General features: G+C 49.2%; 1 protein-coding gene across 1 annotated transcript in view; it reads right to left on the bottom strand.

The window, feature by feature from the left end:
- Ccdc33 (coiled-coil domain containing 33) overlaps positions 1 to 20,888 on the bottom strand; it is an 82,323-nt gene extending 61,435 nt beyond the window's left edge. Inside the window, 4 exon segments of the mRNA XM_008836488.1 lie at positions 2,149 to 2,267; positions 10,709 to 10,723; positions 16,010 to 16,173; positions 20,868 to 20,888. Coding sequence (XP_008834710.1) covers positions 2,149 to 2,267; positions 10,709 to 10,723; positions 16,010 to 16,173; positions 20,868 to 20,888 — 319 coding nt within the window.
- Between the last annotated feature and the right edge of the window lie 756 nt (positions 20,889 to 21,644).

Below are 21,644 nucleotides of genomic sequence, written 5' to 3'. Positions count from 1 at the left end.
GTGGCCTCCTCACCCTCTTTTCCCTCCTGCAGTTAGTTCCTTTCCCTTCATACACATAGGACCCTGGGCCACTGACCTCATCACATCCTTCCCTCTTTTTAAAAATATTTTATTTATTATGTTTATTTTATGTGTATGAGTATATTGCTTGCATGTATGTGAATGCACCCGTGTCTTGCAATGCTGCAGAGATCAGAAGAGGGCTTTGGATTCCCTTGGAACTGGAGTTAAGGATGGTTCATAGCTGCCATGTGGGTGCTGGGAATCGAACCTGCGAACCTGAGTCCTCTGCAAGAGCAGTCAGTGCTTTTAACTGCTAAGCCATCTCTCCAGCCCCCTTCCCTTTTTTTTTTTTTTTTTTTTTTTTGTCTTTTTGAGACAGGGTCTCCCTGTAGCCCCAGCTGTCCTAGAACTCTCTGTGTAGACCAGGCTGGACTTGAACTCACAGAGATCTGCCGGCCTCTACCTCCCGAGTGCTGGGATTAAAGGCGTGCACCACCACACCCAGCCCCTTCCTTAATTTTTTAAAATATTTTCTTTATTGTTTTTTTAATTAAAAAATATTTTATTATTTTTATTTTATGTGTATGCATGTATTGCCTGTGTGAAGGTAAGTGCACCTGTGTCGTGCAATGCCTATGGAGGACAGAAGTGTCTGTCGGATCCCCTGGAACTGGAGTTATGGACAGTTGTTAGCTTCCATGTGGGTGCTGGGATTCGAACCTGGGTCTTCCGCAAGAACAACCAGTGTTCTTAACTGCTGAGCAATCTCTCCAGCCCCGCAGCCGGTGCTCTTAATCCCTCCCCATTGACCCCCAGTTGTGCATGGCCCAGAGCAGGGTCCACTCACTACCACAACTAAATTATACACACACATACACACCATCACTACCACCACCATCACCATCCAGCTACACCCGTGTATACAACAGAACACACTGTTGCAGACACAGAAACCTATACACACACACATAGAGGGGTGGGACTACAGGCACAGACAATAATGATATTCATATGAACACACAAGTCATCATTCAGGCACTTGCAAAGGCACGTGCACACAAGCACATCTGTACATTGCATGAAATCTCAGGTCAATTTTTCTTCCTTTCTTGCATCTTCTCAAATCATTCCACAGCATCACTTCTTCCTTTACAGACAGGAAAAACTCTCTTGCCTGACCTACATCTAGCCTCATTTCCTGTATCAAACCCACTGTTACCTCTCTCCCTCCCACAGTCTCTGATAACCGGGTTTTGGCTCTGTGAAGTGAACGAGGAGTCTTGTCTAAATCCCTGGGGAGAGTTCGAGGAGAGCAGTAAAATCTGTCCTCTCTGGGGGAGCCACCTGTGAGAAGTGAGGATGATGTTTTGAATAGCCCAGTCCAGAGATGTGACTGGACACCTCTGCTCTGTGCTGCCAGTGCCTGATGCCAGTGCTCCTGGCAATTTTGACATCAGTCAGTCAGTACTCCTGTGTATTCAAGTCCAAGCTCTCATTTAAGAGTGGACATTACATGGGTCCAAAGTATGAGATACACAGGGATGCACATGCGTGTGGTACTGCATGGTACTTGGTTCGAGACTGAAGGAAATCTAACCAGGAATAAAGATTCATTCTAGAGACATGAAACAAGCAAGCAAGCAAACCCCAAACTCAGTTACAATCTTGGAGCTCCAGTGATAGATGATGCCAAGACCTAGCCCCCGTGCTTACCCAGAACTTGTGTTATTCAAATTCTCTGAGCTTCAGTGTTCTCTTCTAAAGCTCCTCCTAGGAGGTGGTGACTCCAATGATCGATGCATGGGGACATGCCAAGAAGCTATAATGTGCCATTTCAGTGGGAGACAGCAGTAATAACAACCATGAAAATAATAACAACAGTCATAAAAAACGATAAGCATGCATTGTCTGGAAAATTCATTTATGTGGAACAACTCATTTTTCCAGCAGGCTGGGGAGATGAGGCATGATAAGATTGTGCTGTTTTGTTTTTTTTTTAAATGCTTTTATCAGAGCCCAGGGAGGTGTTCAGGTAGCCTCCAGCTGTGTTGAGAGGAGCCTGCTTTTGCCTTCCATGGCAGGTGGGGCTGTGTTCATAGCCCCTCCCACACATGCCTGCCCCTAGTCCCCAGCCCCCAGCCTCACCTTCTTGGCCAGCATCCTCAGCTTGAATCTCTACTTTCATCATATCTCCCCAGATGGGGGCTCTGGTGGGTTCTGAGGTCATAGAGGTGACTGCCTTGGAGCTCTGGTTGTTGGTTTTCCTGGGGAGGGAAGGGTAGGTGAGACACAGGGAAGTTTCCTGCCTGCTGTGACTCCCTCCTGGGTTCCGCTGTCTATAATTCAAGCAAAAGGTAAACAGAATGGATGGGTGGCTCTCCTTACATAGACACTCAGATCATCCTGGGTTCAGGGGATACCAGGCCTCTCTCTTGGCTGCCCTGCTTGTTGACCACACCGTCTTGCTGGCCCCTGCTGAGGCCTTTGCTTAGATGCAGGTGCCAGAGGCTCAGGGTAGGAGCAGGACAGATTCCATGTCTGTCTGATTTCCTGTCCCTTGCCAAGGAGGGCTTCTAGAAGGCTCCTATATGTATGAATCCCCTTCGAGCCTTCTTCTCTGGAGTCTTCAGTAGGAAGATACCTCTAGATAGTGTGGCTGTGTGCTCCCTACCTACATGCCTGCTCCCTCTGGCCTTCATTTCTATATGCTTGTGGTCCAGAGTTCCAGGCTGGCCTAGATGCCCCAAGCTCTGAACCCTTTCAAGTTGAGTACACCAGTGCTATTGCCTCCTGTGGTGCTTACTGTGCTTAGAACCCTGGACTAGGCACTGGGAGCTGGGCATGGGGCAGGAGAGACAGCATCCTTACCCCTGAGTGCTAGGCTGTCAGGGCTAGGTTGTGCAGGTGAGTCTGGGCTCTCTACAGTCCAATGTAGCCCACAGGCATGTGGGATAAGTGTTCCTGAGATCCACAGCTATCAAACAGTTCCATGAGAGAGTTAATATCCTGTGTTATTTTCAGGCTGTAAATGGTGCTGCTACATTAACTGCAGCAATCATGGATGAGGAGTCCCACACCCAGAGGGGAGGCACACTGGCAGGGAAGGCCCTATTGGTACCTTCCCCATCTCACTCTACTCCATCCCTACCATCCCTTTGTCCTTTTCTCCTAGCTCTGTGACCATGGCTGACTTGAGGGGGAGAACATGAGCCCCTTCTGCCATCCTATGCCTTGATGTGTTCTCTCTCTCAACAGCTGCACCGGCAAAACCAGAGACCTGAGTGCTCCCAGATTTGCTCCTGCTCTCAGTCTGCCACTCTGACACAAATCCACACTGACATCTCAGCCTCCCCCACCAGGGCTCTGTACCTCTAACAGAGACAGAGGAAGAGAGTGGCGGTGGCAGCAGAAAGGTGGGCGCGCTAAGGGTGGGTAAGGAAAGCTGTCCTTCACTTCAAATGTCACAAACCCACCCCCACATGGACTCATCCTTTGGGGTTCCTGGGAAATTATGCATGGAAAAGATAAAACTAAGGCGACAGGATTGAGGTTGGAACCCATTATGGCCTGTCTTTACTCCTGAGTCTTCTACCTCCAATCTCCAGGCCCTGATCTCTCTCCTCTATTCAAGTTTCTGGGTGGTTTGTAGGAGGAACACAGATATTTAAAGATATGGGAAGGTAGATAAAGGCCAAGGACTTTCCCTCAGGACCAGAAAGAGTTAAGTAGCCCCTAGGTTTCCCCCCCATCCCCCACAAAGAGATGGTCAGAGCAGGTGAGGGAGATGAATCAAGGGGAAGGCGAGGCCTCAGGGGTGGGAAGGGAGGAAGCTTTTAGCAGGTGGGGGAGAGCCTGTCAGGGTAATGGCTTTTCCTGGCACTGCTGACTCCTCTGGGCCTTGATGAGAATCTAGAAACTGGAGAGCAAGGGGTGGGGGCTCTGCTCACTCCCAATTCTCTGTCCCCATTATACATTGCCAGCAGAGCATGGGGCTGAGTTCTAGGTCCCCAGGCTCAGAGGTTGCTCAGGACTCCCAGTACAACCTCAGGGCCCAGGGCTCTTCTTTAAAACCTTCTCTAAAATCTTTGAGCTGTCTGTACAGATTAAGGCTTCTTCCTCCCTAACCCCAAAGCCCTGCCCTGGCTAAATAACCCAGTGGTTTCAGTCAAGGGCTGGAGGAGCTGGGGCCTGTTTTCTCAGAGTTCAGACCTAATCTAGTCCCAGCAGGCTAGGACTGGGGTTGGATGCAGAGGGGTAGCCCCAAACTTCAGGAAAATGTAATCCGTTCCCTCCCTATAACCAGGCCTACCCCTCTCCTGAGGTGCAAAAGGTGGTGCATGTCTTTGACAAACTCCAGTCCCAAGCCTGTATGACCTGGGGCTCCCACCCCAGCATGGGAGGAAGGGCCAGGTCCAAGCACAGCTGTGAGTGGGAGGGGATGAGAAAAAACAGCTTGCTTTTTTATCTGCAAGGTCATGACTAAGGGAAAATGTCATGCTGCTTCCTAGGGGCCGACACTGTGTAGGAGGAGTAGAAAAGCAGCTGACATGGATGTGGGCTGGAGCATGAGCATGTGCATGTGTGCCTGCACACATGTAAGAACACACACTCTCTCTCTCTCTCTCTCTCTCTCTCTCTCTCTCTCTCTCACACACACACACACACACACACACACACTGTTTCTGAGGTTTGTATGTTTCACTATACTCATGTGTCATACACATGAATAAGCACACATGAGTGTGGCACACATGCACCTGTATGGCTGTATATGGGAGGCCAGAGGTTGACATTGAGTGTCTTCCTCTATCTCTTTTTACTTTCTTATTTGAGATAGGTCTCTCAAAAAAGATTTGGCTAGACTAGCTGACCAATAAGCCCTAGGCATCCTCCTGTCTCTGTACCTCCAGCCCTGGGGTTACTGGCATTGTAGTGTTTATGTGAGTGCTGGGGATCTGAACTTGCATGGCAAGCACCTTATTGACTGAGCCATCTCCTTGGTGCCCCCATTCCCACCCTATACCCATTCTTACTAACCTGGTTGTCTTTGGGCCTCAGGTGTCTCTTGGTCTGCTGGTCCCATCTAAGCCCACTTCCCGAACCTGTGCTGCCAGTCCTCTGGACCTCCCACTTCCCTTAGTCAGAGCACAAACTTCACAGAGGGCCTGGCTTATCCTAAGTTCCAATTCCAGGATCGGCACCAGGAGAGCAAAGGAAAGGGAGGGACTCAAGTCTGGTCTGTTCTGGCTGCTAAGGTTCTGGTTAGCTCCTGGGAGCCTACCTCCTAGGGCCAGTGAAGGAAGGTGTCTGGAGGAGGCGAGAATCCTAGAGACGAGCCTAGAGATGAGGAGAATCTTTTCCACTTGGAATCCTTGGAGGCTTACAGAAAGCCAGGAGTGGGCTCACGGCAAGTCACAGGAAGGGTGACTAGCTGATACCAACTTGACAGGTTGAGGCACTCAGGCTTATGGGTCTCCTGACTGAGTCTTCTCTGGACCCCTTCCTTTTTCCAGGCCCACCTGCAGGGTTCTCTGAAGCCATATAGAGGAAAAGAAGAGTCCTCATACCTTTGGCTTTGACTAAGCCTGTGGGATTACTGGGCAAGAAGTTGTTCTTAGGGGCTTCTCAAAGAGAAGAGTAGCCAAGATCTGAGGCACAGGGAGTCCAGCCTGAAGTCCTTTCTCACCTCTCTCCCATTTCAGACTCAGCCCAACAGTCACATACCCCTTACTCCATGCACCCCCCTCCTGACCTCAATGCTGCTCAGGTCCTTGTAGCTTCCCAGCTCACTAGTCTGTCACTTAGGGAGTGAGGTAAGGTTATTATCTTGGGCTCTTTTCCTGGGTCTCATTGATCAATTGCAGTCTTATGAGCTGTCACTAATTGCTAATGATGTAACAACACTTCTGGTGGGCGTCTTTCCACAGAGTAGCTGATTCTGGAACCAGGCAGGTATGAGTTGAGAACAGAGCTTTCTGATCCATAGAGATCTAGCTCTGCCTTCTGAAGAGAGTAGTGTAACTTTTAGAATAAGAAAGGAACTCTGGCCAAGTCAAAACTCTTTAAAATTTAGGCTGGATGTGGTGGTGCCTATAATCCCAGAATTTGGGAGGAGAGGATCACTACAAGTTCAAGGCCAGCCTGGTATACATAATAAGTTCCAGGCCAGCCAAGGTCCAATAAGTGAGACTCAGTCTCAAAAAGCTCCTCCCCTCCAAAAAAACAAAAACCAGACTTCGGAACCCCACCCCATCCCTTTCCTACTTCAGCTGTTCTTAGAGGAGCCCTTCATGAGGGTGGGTGGGTACATCATCCATGCCCATGGCACTCAGCTGCCAAAGCAGGGACAGTCTAGGACAGAACCATGGCACAGAGCTCAGTGTCTGAGGTAAAGTTAGACCCACCCCTGTATGCCATTGTCTGCCGTCTTCTAGAAAGGGAACTTTCTTGTTTTCCAAAGACATTTTTGTCTCCATTTGAAGCTGGGGACATTGCAGGGCCAAGAGGAACTGCTCCTGCTGCACTATCTACCAGCCTTTGGAGTATCTCTCCTATGGCAGACCTGGAGAGGTTCCTGGGAGCCATCTTCTTAGGGGAAGGAGGAAGGGCTACCTGTCAGCACCAAAGTCCCATGAGAATGGAATGGCAGTCCCCGTGGTAAGATGTGGGCATGGGTGAGACAACTTTAGAAGGTCTCATGATTTGGGAGTCTCTCAACACATCATTGAACCACCACTCTTAGGTACCCACTTGCTTCTGTAGGCAGCCTTAGCACAGGAGGAACCCAGACCAGACACAGAGGCAAACTTCCCAGCCTCAGGGTTCTTCATGAATGGTCAGAATTATTATTCTTTACCTACTTCCCAGTTTTGAGGTCTGTGGTATCTCCCTGCCACTCCTCAAGAGCCTCCCTGAGCAGTCCTGATACCCAAGCGCTAGGGACTAGAACCTGTTCAGCTGTCCTCTGGGGAGAATGTGGGTAGATGACAAGTGAGTGGGGACAGTATCACTTGTTTGCTTACTAGCGCCTTCCTACCATGCACACCACTGACTTCAGAGGTAGGACCTGACTGGCCACTTCAGATGCTCAGATTCTATCTCACAGCCTGCACCAGAGGGTTCCCAAGTTAGAGTGTGCAAATGAGGAAGGATGATTGTGAAAAAGCATGTAGAGACAGAGCCAGCCCCTCCCTTGCAGTTCTGCTGGGCAGTTCCAGCTCAGACACTGGGACCCTGCCTATACTGCAGCTGCTCCCAGCCACCTTGGACTGTCCCAATAGAGTATCCCTAAAGTGGGGGAAGCAGAGACTGGCCGTGGGGACTGGGCTTCCTCAGAGGTTCAGCCCTGATCCTGGCCTTTCCTCACAGGGCTCCATCTTGGATCTTGGTTCTGCTTCTACTGGGCACATGGGCAATCCTCAGAGACCCAGCTACAGTTTTGAGTTAGTCCCCAGGCCCTACTCCTCCAAACCCCACAGAGCACCCAGAATACTGTCCTTAGGTCCAGAGATGCCTGAGAAGACTGGGTCATGCTTATCAGGCCTTCTCCTATGCCTGTAGCCCCCTTTTCGTTGGAACTTGGAAGAGATTTTACCCTCTATCCTTCCCAGAGATAAACTTCACAGCCTTCTGAGCATTGTAAGCTGGTCCAATTGAAGACCAGAGAGGTGGATTAGGGTTCGGGTACACAGTTGTTGATTTGAGTCTTGGTTCCTGGCTCCATTGCTACAGACCCAGAGACTCGTTCCCCAAACATTTCTGACTCAGCCCCTGCAAGTGGTGCTTTAAAGGTGGAATGAGAAGGCTGTACCTGCGGCCACACACAGGGCTGAGGAGAGGCCCTAACTGGATCCAGGGGCTCTGGAGCTTTCCGAGTGTGGTGTGAGAAGGCCTGGGGCAAAGGAGACCCCAAGGGGAGAAGGGGCACAGAGAAGAGGTCATGATGGAATTGGGATCACCAGTATTTGCAGGCATGGGGACTAGAGGAGTGGCCTGAAACAGGGGAGGGAATCAGGCCATCCTGGAAGTGAGGAGAGAGGAGGCCTCAAGAGGCAGGGGACGGAGGGGGTGCCTATTCAAGCAAGTAGAGAGGACAGAGTCGGGGGAAATCACTACCTTCAGAAAAGAAGAAAAGCCAGCAAATTTGGATTGAGTCTATTGGGTGGAAGGGAGTGGTGGCAGATGACAACGGGCCAGCGGAGAGAGCCTAACTGACCAGAGGAGCTGTTTGGCCTGCAATGTAAACATTGGTGGATTCCACACAGAAATACAGGTGTCTGGCTTCTTTTGAAAAACAGAGTTGACAAGCCAAGTCCCAATTCCTCCAAGTCAGAAAGTAGCAAGGTAGAGACTAGGGTTAGCTCTGAAGAAGCCAGGGCCCTTGACTTCCCCAAGCCCTTCTATGCCCTATTGTATCACACACTGCTGACTCTGGGATTATCTCACTGGTCTGAGCCTGAAAGCATGGACTTTGGCATTGCTAATGGAACCCCTTCTGATGAACATTGTGTGGTTGGATGGAAGATGACAGACACAGGGAGGAGGCAAGGGCAGGTGGAACTGAATTGGGACTCAGAGGCCAGCCCTTGCCAGGTGGCCTCCTTCCATCTTTGCTAAGTGCTAGACCATGAAGCACCTGCTGTTGAAGCCCATAGGGGTGTGGGCAGAGGTCAGGCAAAGCTAGGAAGGAAGACCAAGCTCCTGGCTGCCCATGATGCTCAGTGGGGGAGAAGCCTGGCAGCAACTCTGTACATCTCAGCAATAAGCTAAGGAGCTGGCTCGTGCATTGTGTGTGAGGACCCTGGGAAGGCCCTTGCCTGACTCACTGCTTCCCCTCTTCCTAGGCACCCTTACTTCTGCTGGGAAGCCTTGCCTTCTAGGCTGCACCTCAGAAGTCCAGTGGGCTGAAGAGAGAGCTCATACTCTGGAGACCTAATGTTCATTTCAGGTCAAGACGTCAGGGGCCCTGTGTAGAACCAATGAAGGAACATCTGGAAAGAATGCTTGCAACTGCAGTCTGTATGGGGGTTCTTGGGCAAGTTCTCCTTTAACCACTATCACCATCTGTGTTTACAGTTCTGGGACACAGGGAGGTTCTCAGTGAACAAGAATTCGAAGGCTCTGAGCCTTGAGGGAGCAAAGCCATGTGGAGCAGGTGTGAGCAGGAAATCAGGCTACAAGGCTGGGAGCTTGTAGGATGATTGAGTCCCAGGCCTCACCCAGGGCCTGTTCTCCAGCCCTGTTTCTTTTCCCAGGGGCATCCTTCTTGGATGGAGCCTTGGTCTCTGTTAGAGCCAGTGGCTAAATGGGAACTGCCATCTTTAACTGCTTTACTGCCAGTCAATGACCACAGCCCAGTCCCTTTACTCCCCCAGGCTTCAGCTTTCTTGACTACTGCATGGGGACACCACGTCCCTCTCAGGGCCACTCTATTAGACAAGATATGGGCTAGGTAAGTTGCCTATGAGCTCAGAGCAGGACAAAGTCATACATGGGGGCTACTTTTTTCCTGGGACTGCTCCCCAAGAAGGTCACTATTATTATGAGTTTTGCAAAGCTCAACCCTATGAGTCATCCCAGGCCTCCACCCTCTCTGCTCAGATCCTTGTCCTCTGGGACCTGGTGGCCAAAGGGAGGAGGGGGAAGTCCAGAGCCTAAGAGGGCTCTCCAGGATGGTCACTGTATTTTTTGGAAGACTGGGTTAGGACCTTGATGTCAATAGTCCCCCACCAAGAGGGGCAACTGCTGCATGAAAGATCTATGTGGTAGGGAGGTGGAAAGGATTTTGGATTTTGGAATCTTGCCTAGGGACTCAACTAGCTATGTGGCCTTGAACATCCTGGAAATACTCTGAGTCACAGGAACTTCATCTTTAAAAGGGGATATAAAAGGGGCTATGAAACACATACATTCTTCGAGCACATTTGCCAGGCATATCTTTAACTCTTCTTAGACCCTCCAATGTCTGCTTTCAATGTCTTTTCTATTTAGTCACCAGGGTCAGAGCCACCTATGACCAAGGTCAGGGTCAGTGTGGGGCCAGGGTTGGGGCTCACCTATGACTGCCCAGCCATGACTTGTGCCTCACCCTCCACCCAGCTAAGCCAGGGCTGGCCACACACACAGAGGAAGCAGCGCTGCCCTGCCCAGTACTGGCTTTGTCCCCACTCATTAGCTGAGGGCAGCAGGCGGCCAAGGCAACAAATGGCAGCCCTTCACCAGCCTTTGGCCAGGGGTCAGAATCCACAGGCCATCTCCCGATGGTCCCCTGTCTTACCCATTAGGGTACTCCAACCTGTCAGGGCCACAGCCTTCCTGGTCCCTGCTGGGCTGTGACTGGCAGGTCTTTCTGTGCCAGGCTGGTAAACAAGTGCTGGCCACTGGACAAGTCAGGAGACACCCAGGGCCTGGATGTTGGCCCAGAAGACCTATGTGTAGAATCTGCCTTGTATAGTACAGCTGGGGCTCTAAAGAACAGACATTTCCAAGGAAAGAGAGCAAATCAGCCTGTCAGGCCTGTATCAACATGGAGGCCAAAGCTCATATCCTAGGAGGTCTTGAGAAGACTGAAGCTCAGAGAAGGTCAGGGACTGGTTGATGGTCACACAGGAAGTCAGGGGGCAGTGGGTGAGACTCTGGGTCTCCCTGACTCCAATTCAGCTTCTTTCTACTACCCCATGGCTTTCTTCTGGTGGGTCTCATGTGCTCACTGGGAGTCTGCCTAAGACGCCTCCTGACCCTGAGTCTTATGTTAAAAATGCCAGCATCACCCATCACCTGGCCCTATTATCTTCAAAGCACTTTCAAGTTGATTCCCACATGAGGCATTTAGGTATTGAGAGGTGAAGCAACTTTCCCAAAGTCACACAGAAAGCTAGAACAGGGCCACAGAAGGAGGCTGGCAAAGGGTCAAGATTGAATGTATCAAGATCAGATGGAAAAATAACATAGTAGCCTAAGAGGATGGTGGAGGCTGGTGGAGAGCAGTAGCTAAATTCAAGGAATGAGAGAGACAGTGATGCAGTGATGCTCTTAGTCATAGATTGGATGGGACAAAATATGATTTCTGATGCTAGAAATGGGGATGAGTTTAAGAAGGAGCAGCCTAGGTGGAGATATGAGAGGCCTGCATTTAGTGCTGGGTAGAAGGGATGAGGAGCAGGGCCAGAGCGGAAGTAAAAGAATGGGGAAGAGGGAACCAAGAGAAGGGAGAGCTCTGAAGACTGAATGGTCACCAGGGGAGAGCGCTACTGGAAGACCACACAGATGAGATGCCTGCTGGAATAAGTGAGGCACAGTGACCATGAGGGACGAGGCAGGGAGAGAGAGAGAGAGAGAGAGAGAGAGAGAGAGAGAGAGAGAGGAGATAAATAATGCCTAGCTGGTGTAAAAACCCAGAGGGAAACATATTGTTCAATATCTACTGAAAAATTACACATACATCTCTGTATGAGTCCATGTGCATAGCTGCAGGCTGTATAACAAGAAAGAGTTCAAGACAGGTGAAACCTCCTCCGAGAGAGAGGGGGGGGGGGGATAGAGAGAGAGAGAGAGAGAGAGAGAGAGAGAGAGGGAGAGAGAGAGAGAGAGAGAGAGAGAGAGCAAGCTATTGCCATGGAGTAGTGGGGTCACATTGGAAGCTGACTGCTTGGATAGAGGAAGGCCCAATCTTTGGCCCTGAACCCTCGGCAACTCCTACTAATGGAACAGATGAGTGAGTGGTTTGTTAATATATCTATATATATACATATATGTGTGTGTGTGCTCTGGCTTTATTGAGGTATAATTGGAAAATAAAAATAATATATATTTGAGTGTACATTATGATTTGATATACTTTCTCCTGTGAATAGTACCATGTAATCAAGTTAACACATCCTTTGTTTCATGTAGTTACCCTGGTTTTGTGTATATTGTGAGAACATTTAAAATTCATTCACAACATTTCAAGTAGCCAATATAGTATTATTGATTATAGTTGTCATGCAGCACAGTAAATTCCCCCAAAAGTATTCCTCTTATACCCTTTGGACTCTTTGATAACATCTCCCTATTTCTGCCATCTCCAGTCCCTCACACTATTCAACTCTGCTTTTGTGGGTTCAACTCAGAGTCCACATTAATGAGATAATATGGTATTTGTCTTTCTGTGACTGGCTTATTTTATTTAGCACAATGTCTTCCAAGATCATCTATTTTAGATAAAGTTACATATGACTGAATTACATATATATTATATAATCGTATTTCCCCATTCATTGATGGAGGAACTCTTAGAAGTCCACATCTTCATGTGAATAATGTTATAACAATATAGGGACACAGATATTGCCCCAAGATACTGACTTTATTTCCTTTAGATATATATCCAGAAGTGGGGTTGACAGACCATATAATTGTCTTATTTTTAAATGTGAGGAACCACTATACTGTTTTCCATAATGACTATACTGATTTGTATTCCTAGTCATAATGTAAAAAGATTCCCTTCTCTCTACATCCTCACCAACACTTGCTTTTTAAATTACATTTTGTTTAATTTGTGTGCCCGTGTGTGCCTCTGTGTACATGTATGTGGACACATATGCCATGGTCCATATGTGGAGGTCAGAGGACAATTTGCAGTAGTCAGTTCTCTCCTTCCACCATATGGTTGTCCCAGGGATTGAACTCAGGTTGTCAGGCCTGGACACAGTGCCTTCACTCTGCAAGGCATCTTGCTGGCCCCAATACTAAATACTTTTTGTCTTTTTGATAACAGCCATCCCAACAAATGCAAGGTGGGATGTCCTTGTGGTTTTGATTAACATTTCCCTCATGAGTAGGGATGATGAGTATGGCTTCCTACACCCATTGATCACTTTATGTGTCTTTTTATATTATTATTCAGGGTGTCTCATAGCCTGGGCTAGCCTTCAACTTACTATGTAGCCAAGTATGATCTTGAATTTCTGATCCTCCTCCATCTTCCAAGTGCTGGGATTACAGGTGTGCACTACGGACACTGGGCTTATGTGGTGCTGGAGATCAAACCCAGGGTTTCATGTATGCTAGGCAAGGACTCTGTCAGCTCAGCCGCATTCCCAGCTCATTTGTATGCCTTCTTGGGGAAAGTGTGTGTGTGTGTGTGTGTGTGTGTGTGTGTGTGTGTTGATTCTGGGGATCAAACCCAGGGCCTAATACATGCTAGACAAGCAATCTACCACTAAGCTACATTCCTAGTCCCCTTTGAACTTTTTTAAATCAATTTTGTTTTCTGCTATATAAGTTCTTCATATGTTTTGGATATTAACTCCTTACTAGACACATGGCCTGGAAATATTTTCTCCTGTTCCGTAGGTCGCGTTTTCATTTCAGCAATTGTTTTCCTTTGTTGTACGGAGCTTTTTAGCATGACCGCTTCCTGCTTGTTTATTTTTGCCTTCATTGCTTATACTTTTGGCATCAAATTTTAAAGTCATTGCCAAGACCAATGTAAGAATCCTACGGAGAACTGTTTTCTTCTAGGTCTTAACAGTTTCACATTTTACATTTGAATGTTTATTTTCTAAAAAAGATACATCGAAATAGTCATCTTGACAAAGATGAATATTTTAGTGGACTTTTTAAACTGCATGCTTTGTTATTGTGTATTGTAATCAGACCTAGGAAGACATCAAATTCTTTCTAGGGTCTAGGGCCTGGGTCTAGGGCCTTGGGAGTTCCTGGCCCTCCCTCTGAGTGTTCCTGCCTGGGGCTGGGGGTTAGCACTCAAAGCCATCTCAGGGTCCTGACAGCTGGGCCTTCATTCCCAGAAGCCCCCCTTTCCTTTTTCATTTGCATCTCATTATCACTACTTGGAGGACTGGCAGCTCAGCTAGGAGCCCCACACTCTGCTTCTAGCACAGAAAGGGAAGTAGGGATGCACTGTATCCCCACCCCCACCCCACACACTGTGCCTTTGGGTCAGGGGGTCTTGGATGAGCCCACCTCTCCACACTCCCACCCAGGCTTGGGTCATCTAGGTTCTCCCTTCCTTGTATGTTCCCATGGCAACAGAGTGATGGTATAAGGTCCTGGAGCAACACAGCTACCTACCCCTCTATAGCCGGGGCTGGATTGGTGACAAGCAGAGCCTCAATCTCCTGAGATGATCAGTGATAATTGGTTTATGGAAATATCTGAGAGGAGAAGGGAAGCGCTCCAGTAGAAACCAGCCTCCCGCCAAGCCAGCTCTCTGCCACCTGTCCTTCCCTCAAGCAGAAAAAGAGCTGGGGGAGGGGAGGACAGGGAGCTGGGCTGGGGCTGGTGGGACTACACACACACACACACACACACACACACACACACACACACACACACCAGGCAAGTGACAAGTGCTTCACCTGTTGGTCTCCAGCAAGCCTCTATGTTCCTTTCCTGTGAAAAGGCTGCTCACCATCTTAGACAGGCTTTGGCTTCTTAGTCTGTGCCTATGTTCAGCTCATTGTTAGAGAAATGGAGAATGAGACCTGGGATACTCAAGAAGGCCCAAGTCTGGGAACAGAAGAGGAATACATAAACCACATTATATATTGGGGCTGGAGAGATGGCTCAGTGGTTAAGAGCACTGACTACTCTTGTCAAGGAGCTGGGTTTGGTTCTCAGCACCCACACAGTGGCTAACAGCCATCTGTAACTCCAGTTCCAGGGGATCTGATGCCCTCTTCTGACCTTCATGGGCTTTGTATGACATGGGTGCACTTATATACATGCAGGAAATATACACATAAAATAAATAATAAAATATTAAAAAACCCACATCATGTAAAGTATTTCAAACCAGTGTTGCTACTGCTTGGGGCTGTACTCGGGTGACTGCCTGGAGGAGGTGGCATGAGCAAGGCTTTGAAGGTGAAGTTTTGTCTGTTATCCATGAGAGGGCTGAGGCAGGTTATCCCCAAAGGAACAGTGGCCAGAAAGTGCCTGGTGTGGGCAGTGGTGCAGGAGGAGAGTTGTCAGAGCACCTTGGAGGTCACAGCTGCACAGAATGTCTGTATACTGGCACAGTGCTCTACAATCAAGTCAACCTATGTTCAACCCCCAGAGCAAAGGCTGGCCAGCCACCATCTGACCTCATGATGCCTTTTGAAGGGAAGTGAGGCTCATGGGGTGGGCAGCACACATGGCATGGAAGGCCCTGGCTTCTAGACTGGAGAAGAGTGTCAGCACAGCAACTGGGGGCTTGCATATGAGGTAAGCATTAAAGGACTAGACACCCCATGACAGAAGTGACTGGGGATAGGTGAGGGCCCATGGGAGAGTGGCTGTGAGCAGCACAGCCTCTTGGGCCCTCAGAAGCCAGGAGAGGCAGACTCCAAGTCTTTCTATGACAGGTGAGTAGGGGCTTAAGAAAGCTACAGCAGAAAGATTAATGTATGAAAAAAACCCAGTTGGCACAAAAAGACTGGAAGCCCTTGTCTACCTGGGCATCATCTGACAAACAGAGCATGTGTAAAAAAAAAAAAAAAAAAACCAGTCTGTGCTATGCAAACATAGCACAGAGAGGTGGGTGCTATGCAAATACCTGATAAAGGAATCATGCATTTTGCAGCCCAACACTTTTTGGACTTTACCCTCAGCTCACTAGCCTGCTCCCTTTCTTAATAAACAATCTCTATTTCTAACTATGTGTCCCTACTTCAATTCTTTGTCCTGTGACATAAGAACCTAGAGACTCTAGTGCCCTGGAACTCAAACCCACACCTATAACATTTCTCCTGACCATTACCACCCTTCCCCATGACTGAACACAGGCTAGGCTCTACAGACAAGGACCCTGCCCAGGTTAGAGGTAAGATTATACCCTCTTCAGTCCTGGCAGCAGATCCCACATAGCAGAGAGCAGCAGGCCTCTTGTTTGCAGAGCCCACAGCCTCTTTGTGACATCTCTGGGTACCACAGTCCCTTCAGGGGCTCCTTTTCCTAATACTTGTCAGATGGTTTCTGCTCACAGCCCAGCCCCACCCCTGCTTCTGTAGCTACTTACACCACCACATAGGGCTGTGGCTCAGAGCCATCCTTGCACATGGGAAGGTTGGTAGCTCCATGTAGAGTGACCATGACAGTCTCCTTATTGGAGGGAGCCAGGTGGTTGGTGTCAGGCACGGGGTCCTGGGAGGCATCCAGGAGGTCCTCTGCTTCCTCGGGGACCTGTGGGGAGAGACAGGGCTAAGTGTCTCTTCTGATGTAGCACTTTCCTTTACTGCCACCCCTTAACCTCTAATAGGCATGTCCAGTTTTTTGACACTGGGGAAAAAATTCTATTATCTACCAAGTTCACACTTGAGAGCCATGCAACCAAATTACAAAAAAAGAAAAAAATCAAAGAATTTTCATAAAAACCAGTCATGGGGGTACACCCTTATATTCCCAGAAAGTAGAGGCAGGAAGATCAGAAGTTCAAATTCAGCCTTAGCTCTATAGCAAGTTCAAGACCAGACTGGGCTACATGACAAAAAAACACCAAAAGGACCAGTGAGATGACCAGCAGGCAGGATAGAGTGCTTGCTGAGTAACGATCTGAGTTTGAGCGTCAGGCTCCACAGTGGAAGGAAAAAACTAACTCCTGAAAGTTTCCTCTGCTTTCTGCACCTTTGCTGTGGCGCACATCCACCTGCTTTCGTACCCATAGTCATAAGGAATAAAAAGAAAAGAAAAATTTTAAAAAACCTTACAATGTTTTAAGTAAGTCTATCATTTTGTGTTGAGCTGCTGTTCATGGATACCCTTGGCTGCAGGTGGCTGGATGTTGCCTGCGGGGCACAGGTTGGACCCACCTACTGTTCTAGCTTTTCCTCCAAGTACTTTTTCCCCCCTCTGTAACATCTTCCTGCCATCTGAACTACAGAACAGTGAAGCTGTTCTTTCCCTGTCTCTGTCTCACACACTGTATATCCATCCTCCCAACCCCCACCCTGATCTCTCTGGTTTCTCCCCAGCCTTGGGCACCCGTCTCTTCCTGCAGCAGGAGACAGTTCACCTCCCCTTGCAAGTCCAGTCTCCCCCTAAACTTCTGCTTCAGCAGGTACCTCTGTCTGTATCTCCTCAGTGCCACCTACTCTTCAGGTCCTAGCAACTGCCACCTTCCTCTTCTTTTCCCATAACTTCAATTTCACCTCAGGCCACCTGTCACCTCACATCTATCCTGTGAGACGATGAGGGCTGGAGCCAGCTGGTCTGGAATCACTACCCTGTTTCTGCCCTCCTGGCTCCTGGCACAAGGAAGGGGAAGGGCTGGTATTCCCACTGCCTGCTCTTTCCCAGATGTCACCAAGCCCTGTATTCCTTGGCTTATTTTCTCACTTGCTGCAGGCTGTGGTCTCAGCCTAACAAGTTGCCTCATTAGGAGGTGAGAACATGCTTCCTCCAACCCTAGATATGCCACTTCTGTAGAGACCCCCCCTTCTGCCTGTGACTTAGGAGAGAACCTTCCCCTCCTCCACTAGGATCCAGCAGGTCTGTCACCATCTGCAGAGGTGCTGATGAGAGTTACTCCCTCCTCTACTCTCCTGCCTGGCTAGGGTGGGTGGAAGGAAGGGAGCCTTGCCAGAGGGGTGAGGGGAGAGCATTCACAGACCACTGCCTCCCCTAGGTCAGAGCGCTTCCTTCCAGTGTGCCACCCCCACTGTGCGCCCTGCCATAACAAGCCCTACTCAGTAGGTTTGCTCTCCTGGGTTTGTGGGTATAAGAGCCATACTCAGCAGCCTGAAAGTCAAGAGACCTAGATTTTAAAACCTCCTCCTCTCTCTGAGATACTACCTCTCTGAGCCTGTTCCTCTAGTTTCCAGTGAGTATTTGGAATTGTTTGTGATTTAGCTTTCCCGGGGGTTGGTGTGTCTAAAGTTCCCTGCAGTTAGGCCAGGAGAGGTGACGAATGACTGTTGTCCTTTGAAGTGCTAGATGGACTCCCTTGCCACTGTGAGGGCACAGGCCTGTCATGGACCCCCAAGGGCCATAGATGTGAAGGCCCATCCATAGCAAGGCAGTTGTCCAAGAGTTCTCCCTGACTGTCCTGCAGCCCTGGAGCCCACCAGGCCTCTGCAGGCCCAAGAGTTGTGTGGCTTCTTTCCTTGTCACCTCTGAGCTTCTGCAGCATCAGGAAATACAGCTTGCAGAGGGTTGGACAAGAATGGCTTGTGCTTTACTTCTGGGCCAGCTGCTAGTCTGGTGCCTCCTGGTGAGGCCTGCAGGCATGTGCCCAATGGGCAAGCTAGGTCCAGGGTCAGGGAGGTTGAGCTAAGGATGTGATTTGTAAAGGGAACTGTGGGCCAGAACTGCCAACCTTTACCTTTGCCTCTTTCCTTCTTACCTCTGGATAGAAAACTGCAGGCTTCCCTCAGAGGTCTCTGTGAATCAGGACCAAAATGCTCTGTCTGTCCCACTTTTGGCCACATTGAGGAATTTGTGAAGGAACAGGAATTATACATACCTGGTTACAAGGTGAGAAGGGATGTGTTGTTGAGGGCAAACCATCCTAAGGCTGTGCACTGCATCTGTGGGGTGGGCTGAGCCCTGCAGAGGGAATCCTTTTTCCGTGAGCATGTCTTCTAGCTTGGAACAGAGCTACATGCTCATCACAGCTTCTCAGGCCCGCCCTCACTCATCTGTGCAACACTGTAAGGGTGCAGAAATCAGCAGGCCATGGTCTCATAGCCCACAGGTGGTGGTGAGCACTGAAGCCTGCCAATTCCCAAGCCCAGTTCCCTCAGTTGTCCCTTAGGACCTGGTTCCTGGGCAGGCTGAGAAGCTGCAAATCCTAAGGCCTTGTCTGTTCATACAAGCAAACCTGCCCTCCATAAGCCAGGGGTAGCCAGTGAATGACTTGGGGGACCCTGGAATACCTATTTCTCAGGGCGGTTTTGGATGTGTGAGGAAGGGAACGGGGAAGAGTAGGAGGGAAAGATTGGCAGTGAAAGAGCTCCAATGGGTAGGGGGCTTCAGTTGGTTCTACCGGGGAGAGAGATGGAAGGAGATCCACTCCTTTACCCATCCCCTCTTCCCAGCAACCTGGGAAGCCATGAGAAGCTATGCAGCCCAGACCTCTCCCTCCCAGAAGAGTCTATATCTAAAAGCACAGCAGCTGAAGAGGCTGTGCTGGGTCCCCAAGAGGGACACTGGACTGGGAGACAAGGGTCTGGCCACTCTGATGTGTCATTTGGGCAAGTTATTAGATTCTGGTGGGTACTGGGGTTAAAAATGGTCTCTCAGGCCAGGGAGGTGGCTCAGCATGTAAAAACTCTCATTGTACAAACCTGACAACTTGAGTTGGATCCCCAGAATCCATGTACAGAGCCAGATAGGTGACATGCATCTGTAATCCTAGCACTCCTGAGGCAAGATGGGAGGTGGGGACAGGAGAATAGTCCAGAAGCTTGCAGGCCAGCTAGCCTGGAGTATGCAGGGAAGCAGAAACAAGAGAGACCTTGCTTTGAATACAGCTGGTTCTCAGAAGAAAACCAGCTATTGAAAGTTGTCCTCTGAAGTCCATACACACACACACACACGCACACACACACACACACACACACACACACACACACAGAGAGAGAGGAGAAATATGAATATGTGACACAGTAGTATATATATGCTAATACTCATGCATTATGGATATCTGTATGAAGAACTCAGCCCAACCATTCAAATATTTCTAAAGCTCCCTATCAAATGGAGCAGACCTAGCTCCTCCTTAGGGCTTCCACACACTGCCCAAGGCCCTAAATCCACCTAGGCAGGGCAGGTGTGAACTTGCTTAGGGTCTCAGGTCAGGCCAGCTTGACAGCCAGTTAGTCCCAAGTGTGTGCAGCTTAAAAACGGTAGTGGCATCTGGGCAGGGGCCAGCTGTGGGCAGAGAACACTGGGGAGCAAAGACATCAACATTAGGAGGAATGAAAATGAAAACCACATTGGAATCTGGGCACCCCAGCTGCCTTGCTTATTTACCCCAAGTGTAACTGTAAAGAGTGCACCATCAACAAGCACCGTGTGCCCTTGGTCTGTACCTGTAGGCAAGTGGTACAGTCATGGGTTTGGTTTTGCCAGCAAACAAAAGGTAAGCAATGCTGTGTGGGCACACGTGGGTAGAGGGAGCCTCAATTGAGGAATTGCCTCCACTGGACTGGCCTATGGTCATGTCTGTGGTGTTGTATTTTATTTATTTTTGAGTGATATGGGAGGGCCCAGCCCACTGTGGTGTTGTACCCCTGGGCAGGTTGTTCTGTATTGTATAAGAGCCCAGGCTGAGCAGGGGCCAAAGGAGGAAGCCAGTAAGCAGCGTTCTTCCATGGCCTGTGCTTCAGTTCCTGCCTCCAGGTTCCTGCCCTGAGTTCCTACCTTGGAATCCCTCATGAAGAACTGTGACCTGGGAGATGTAAGATAAAATAAACCCTTTCCTCCCCAAGTTGGTATTGGTTGGTGTTTTGTCACAGCAATTGAAGGCAAACTAGAACAAAGACCTTATTCTGAGCTATTGGCATTTCATGGTACTGATATGCTGGTCCCGCTGCCCCCCAACCCCTGACAGGGCATTGATGTTCTGCTACAACTTTTTACTGAGCACCTACTATGTGCCAGACACTGTTCTGAATACTGGGGGATACAATGCCAGGGATTATACTGATAAGCGATCTCAGTGGGCTCTCTGGCAAGGGCAGTTCAAATCAATACCAACTTAGAGCACACTGCATTTCAACTCCCATCTGGTTCTAGGTCCAGGAAATCACCATCTCAGTTCCACTTCACAGCAGTGAAAACCCAGGCCCAAAGAGAAGGAATGATTTTGTCAGGCTCTGCGAACAAATAGAATGAGGAGAGTTCATGCAGTTTCACAGCCTCTGCCCCAACCTCACCTTTGTCTTCTCTCGTCCCATCCTCTTGAGGTAGAAATGTTCATTCAACAGTCCTGGAGGTTAGGTCCAGTACTGGGTATGGGAAGGTGATCAGGCACCCGTCCTACCAGATAGGTGGCCTAGGTGTCTTGAGTCTTTGTCAATGTGGTATCCAGGGTATCATGTATCAGCTTTGGGGTCTGGACTGGATGAAGGGAAGGTTGGTGGATGAGGTCTGGATCTTTCTTAGAAGTCAGAGATTTTGCAGATGGAGGTGCCTTGGGGGGGTCTGGGCCATGTCTAACTAGGCAGGGGGCTAGGGAACTGACTCTTGGCCCCCCTAGGAAGGTGAGGTGGGTTAGTCCTCGCTTTTCCAAATCCTGGGAAAATACAGAGCTTTTCTACTTCTCTGGGTCGCCGGGGCAACACTGTGTGACATCACAGGGAAGAGCCAGTCACACAGGTGCACTGCGCAGGGAGGGATCAGAAACCTTCTTCTCTCTCCCTGGGATGGCTGGTATCCGGTCCTCTTCTTCCTGCTCCTGCTACCCAGGACTCTCCAGCCACGCTCTGTGCCCATTGTTGCTCCCACCACAGCCAAGAGACCCAGGCACTGCCTTCAGACAACTCCCAGCTATTTCTCTTAAAGAATCTGTAGTCATCTGGTCTCTTTGGGTACCTAGAGTCTTTTTTTTTTTAATAATAAACACAGGGGGGTAGAGAGTTAATAATAAACACAGTGGTTAAGATCACTGGCAACTCTTGCAGGGGACCTGGTTTTGGTTCCCAGGACCCACA

This window comes from Nannospalax galili, unplaced genomic scaffold, assembly GCF_000622305.1.
Source record: "Nannospalax galili isolate Female #2095 unplaced genomic scaffold, S.galili_v1.0 scaffold54, whole genome shotgun sequence".
In the NCBI taxonomy this organism is placed as follows: domain Eukaryota; kingdom Metazoa; phylum Chordata; class Mammalia; order Rodentia; family Spalacidae; genus Nannospalax; species Nannospalax galili.
The sequence above is the reverse complement of the archived record's forward strand: the minus strand, read 5'-3'. Positions and strand labels throughout refer to the sequence as shown.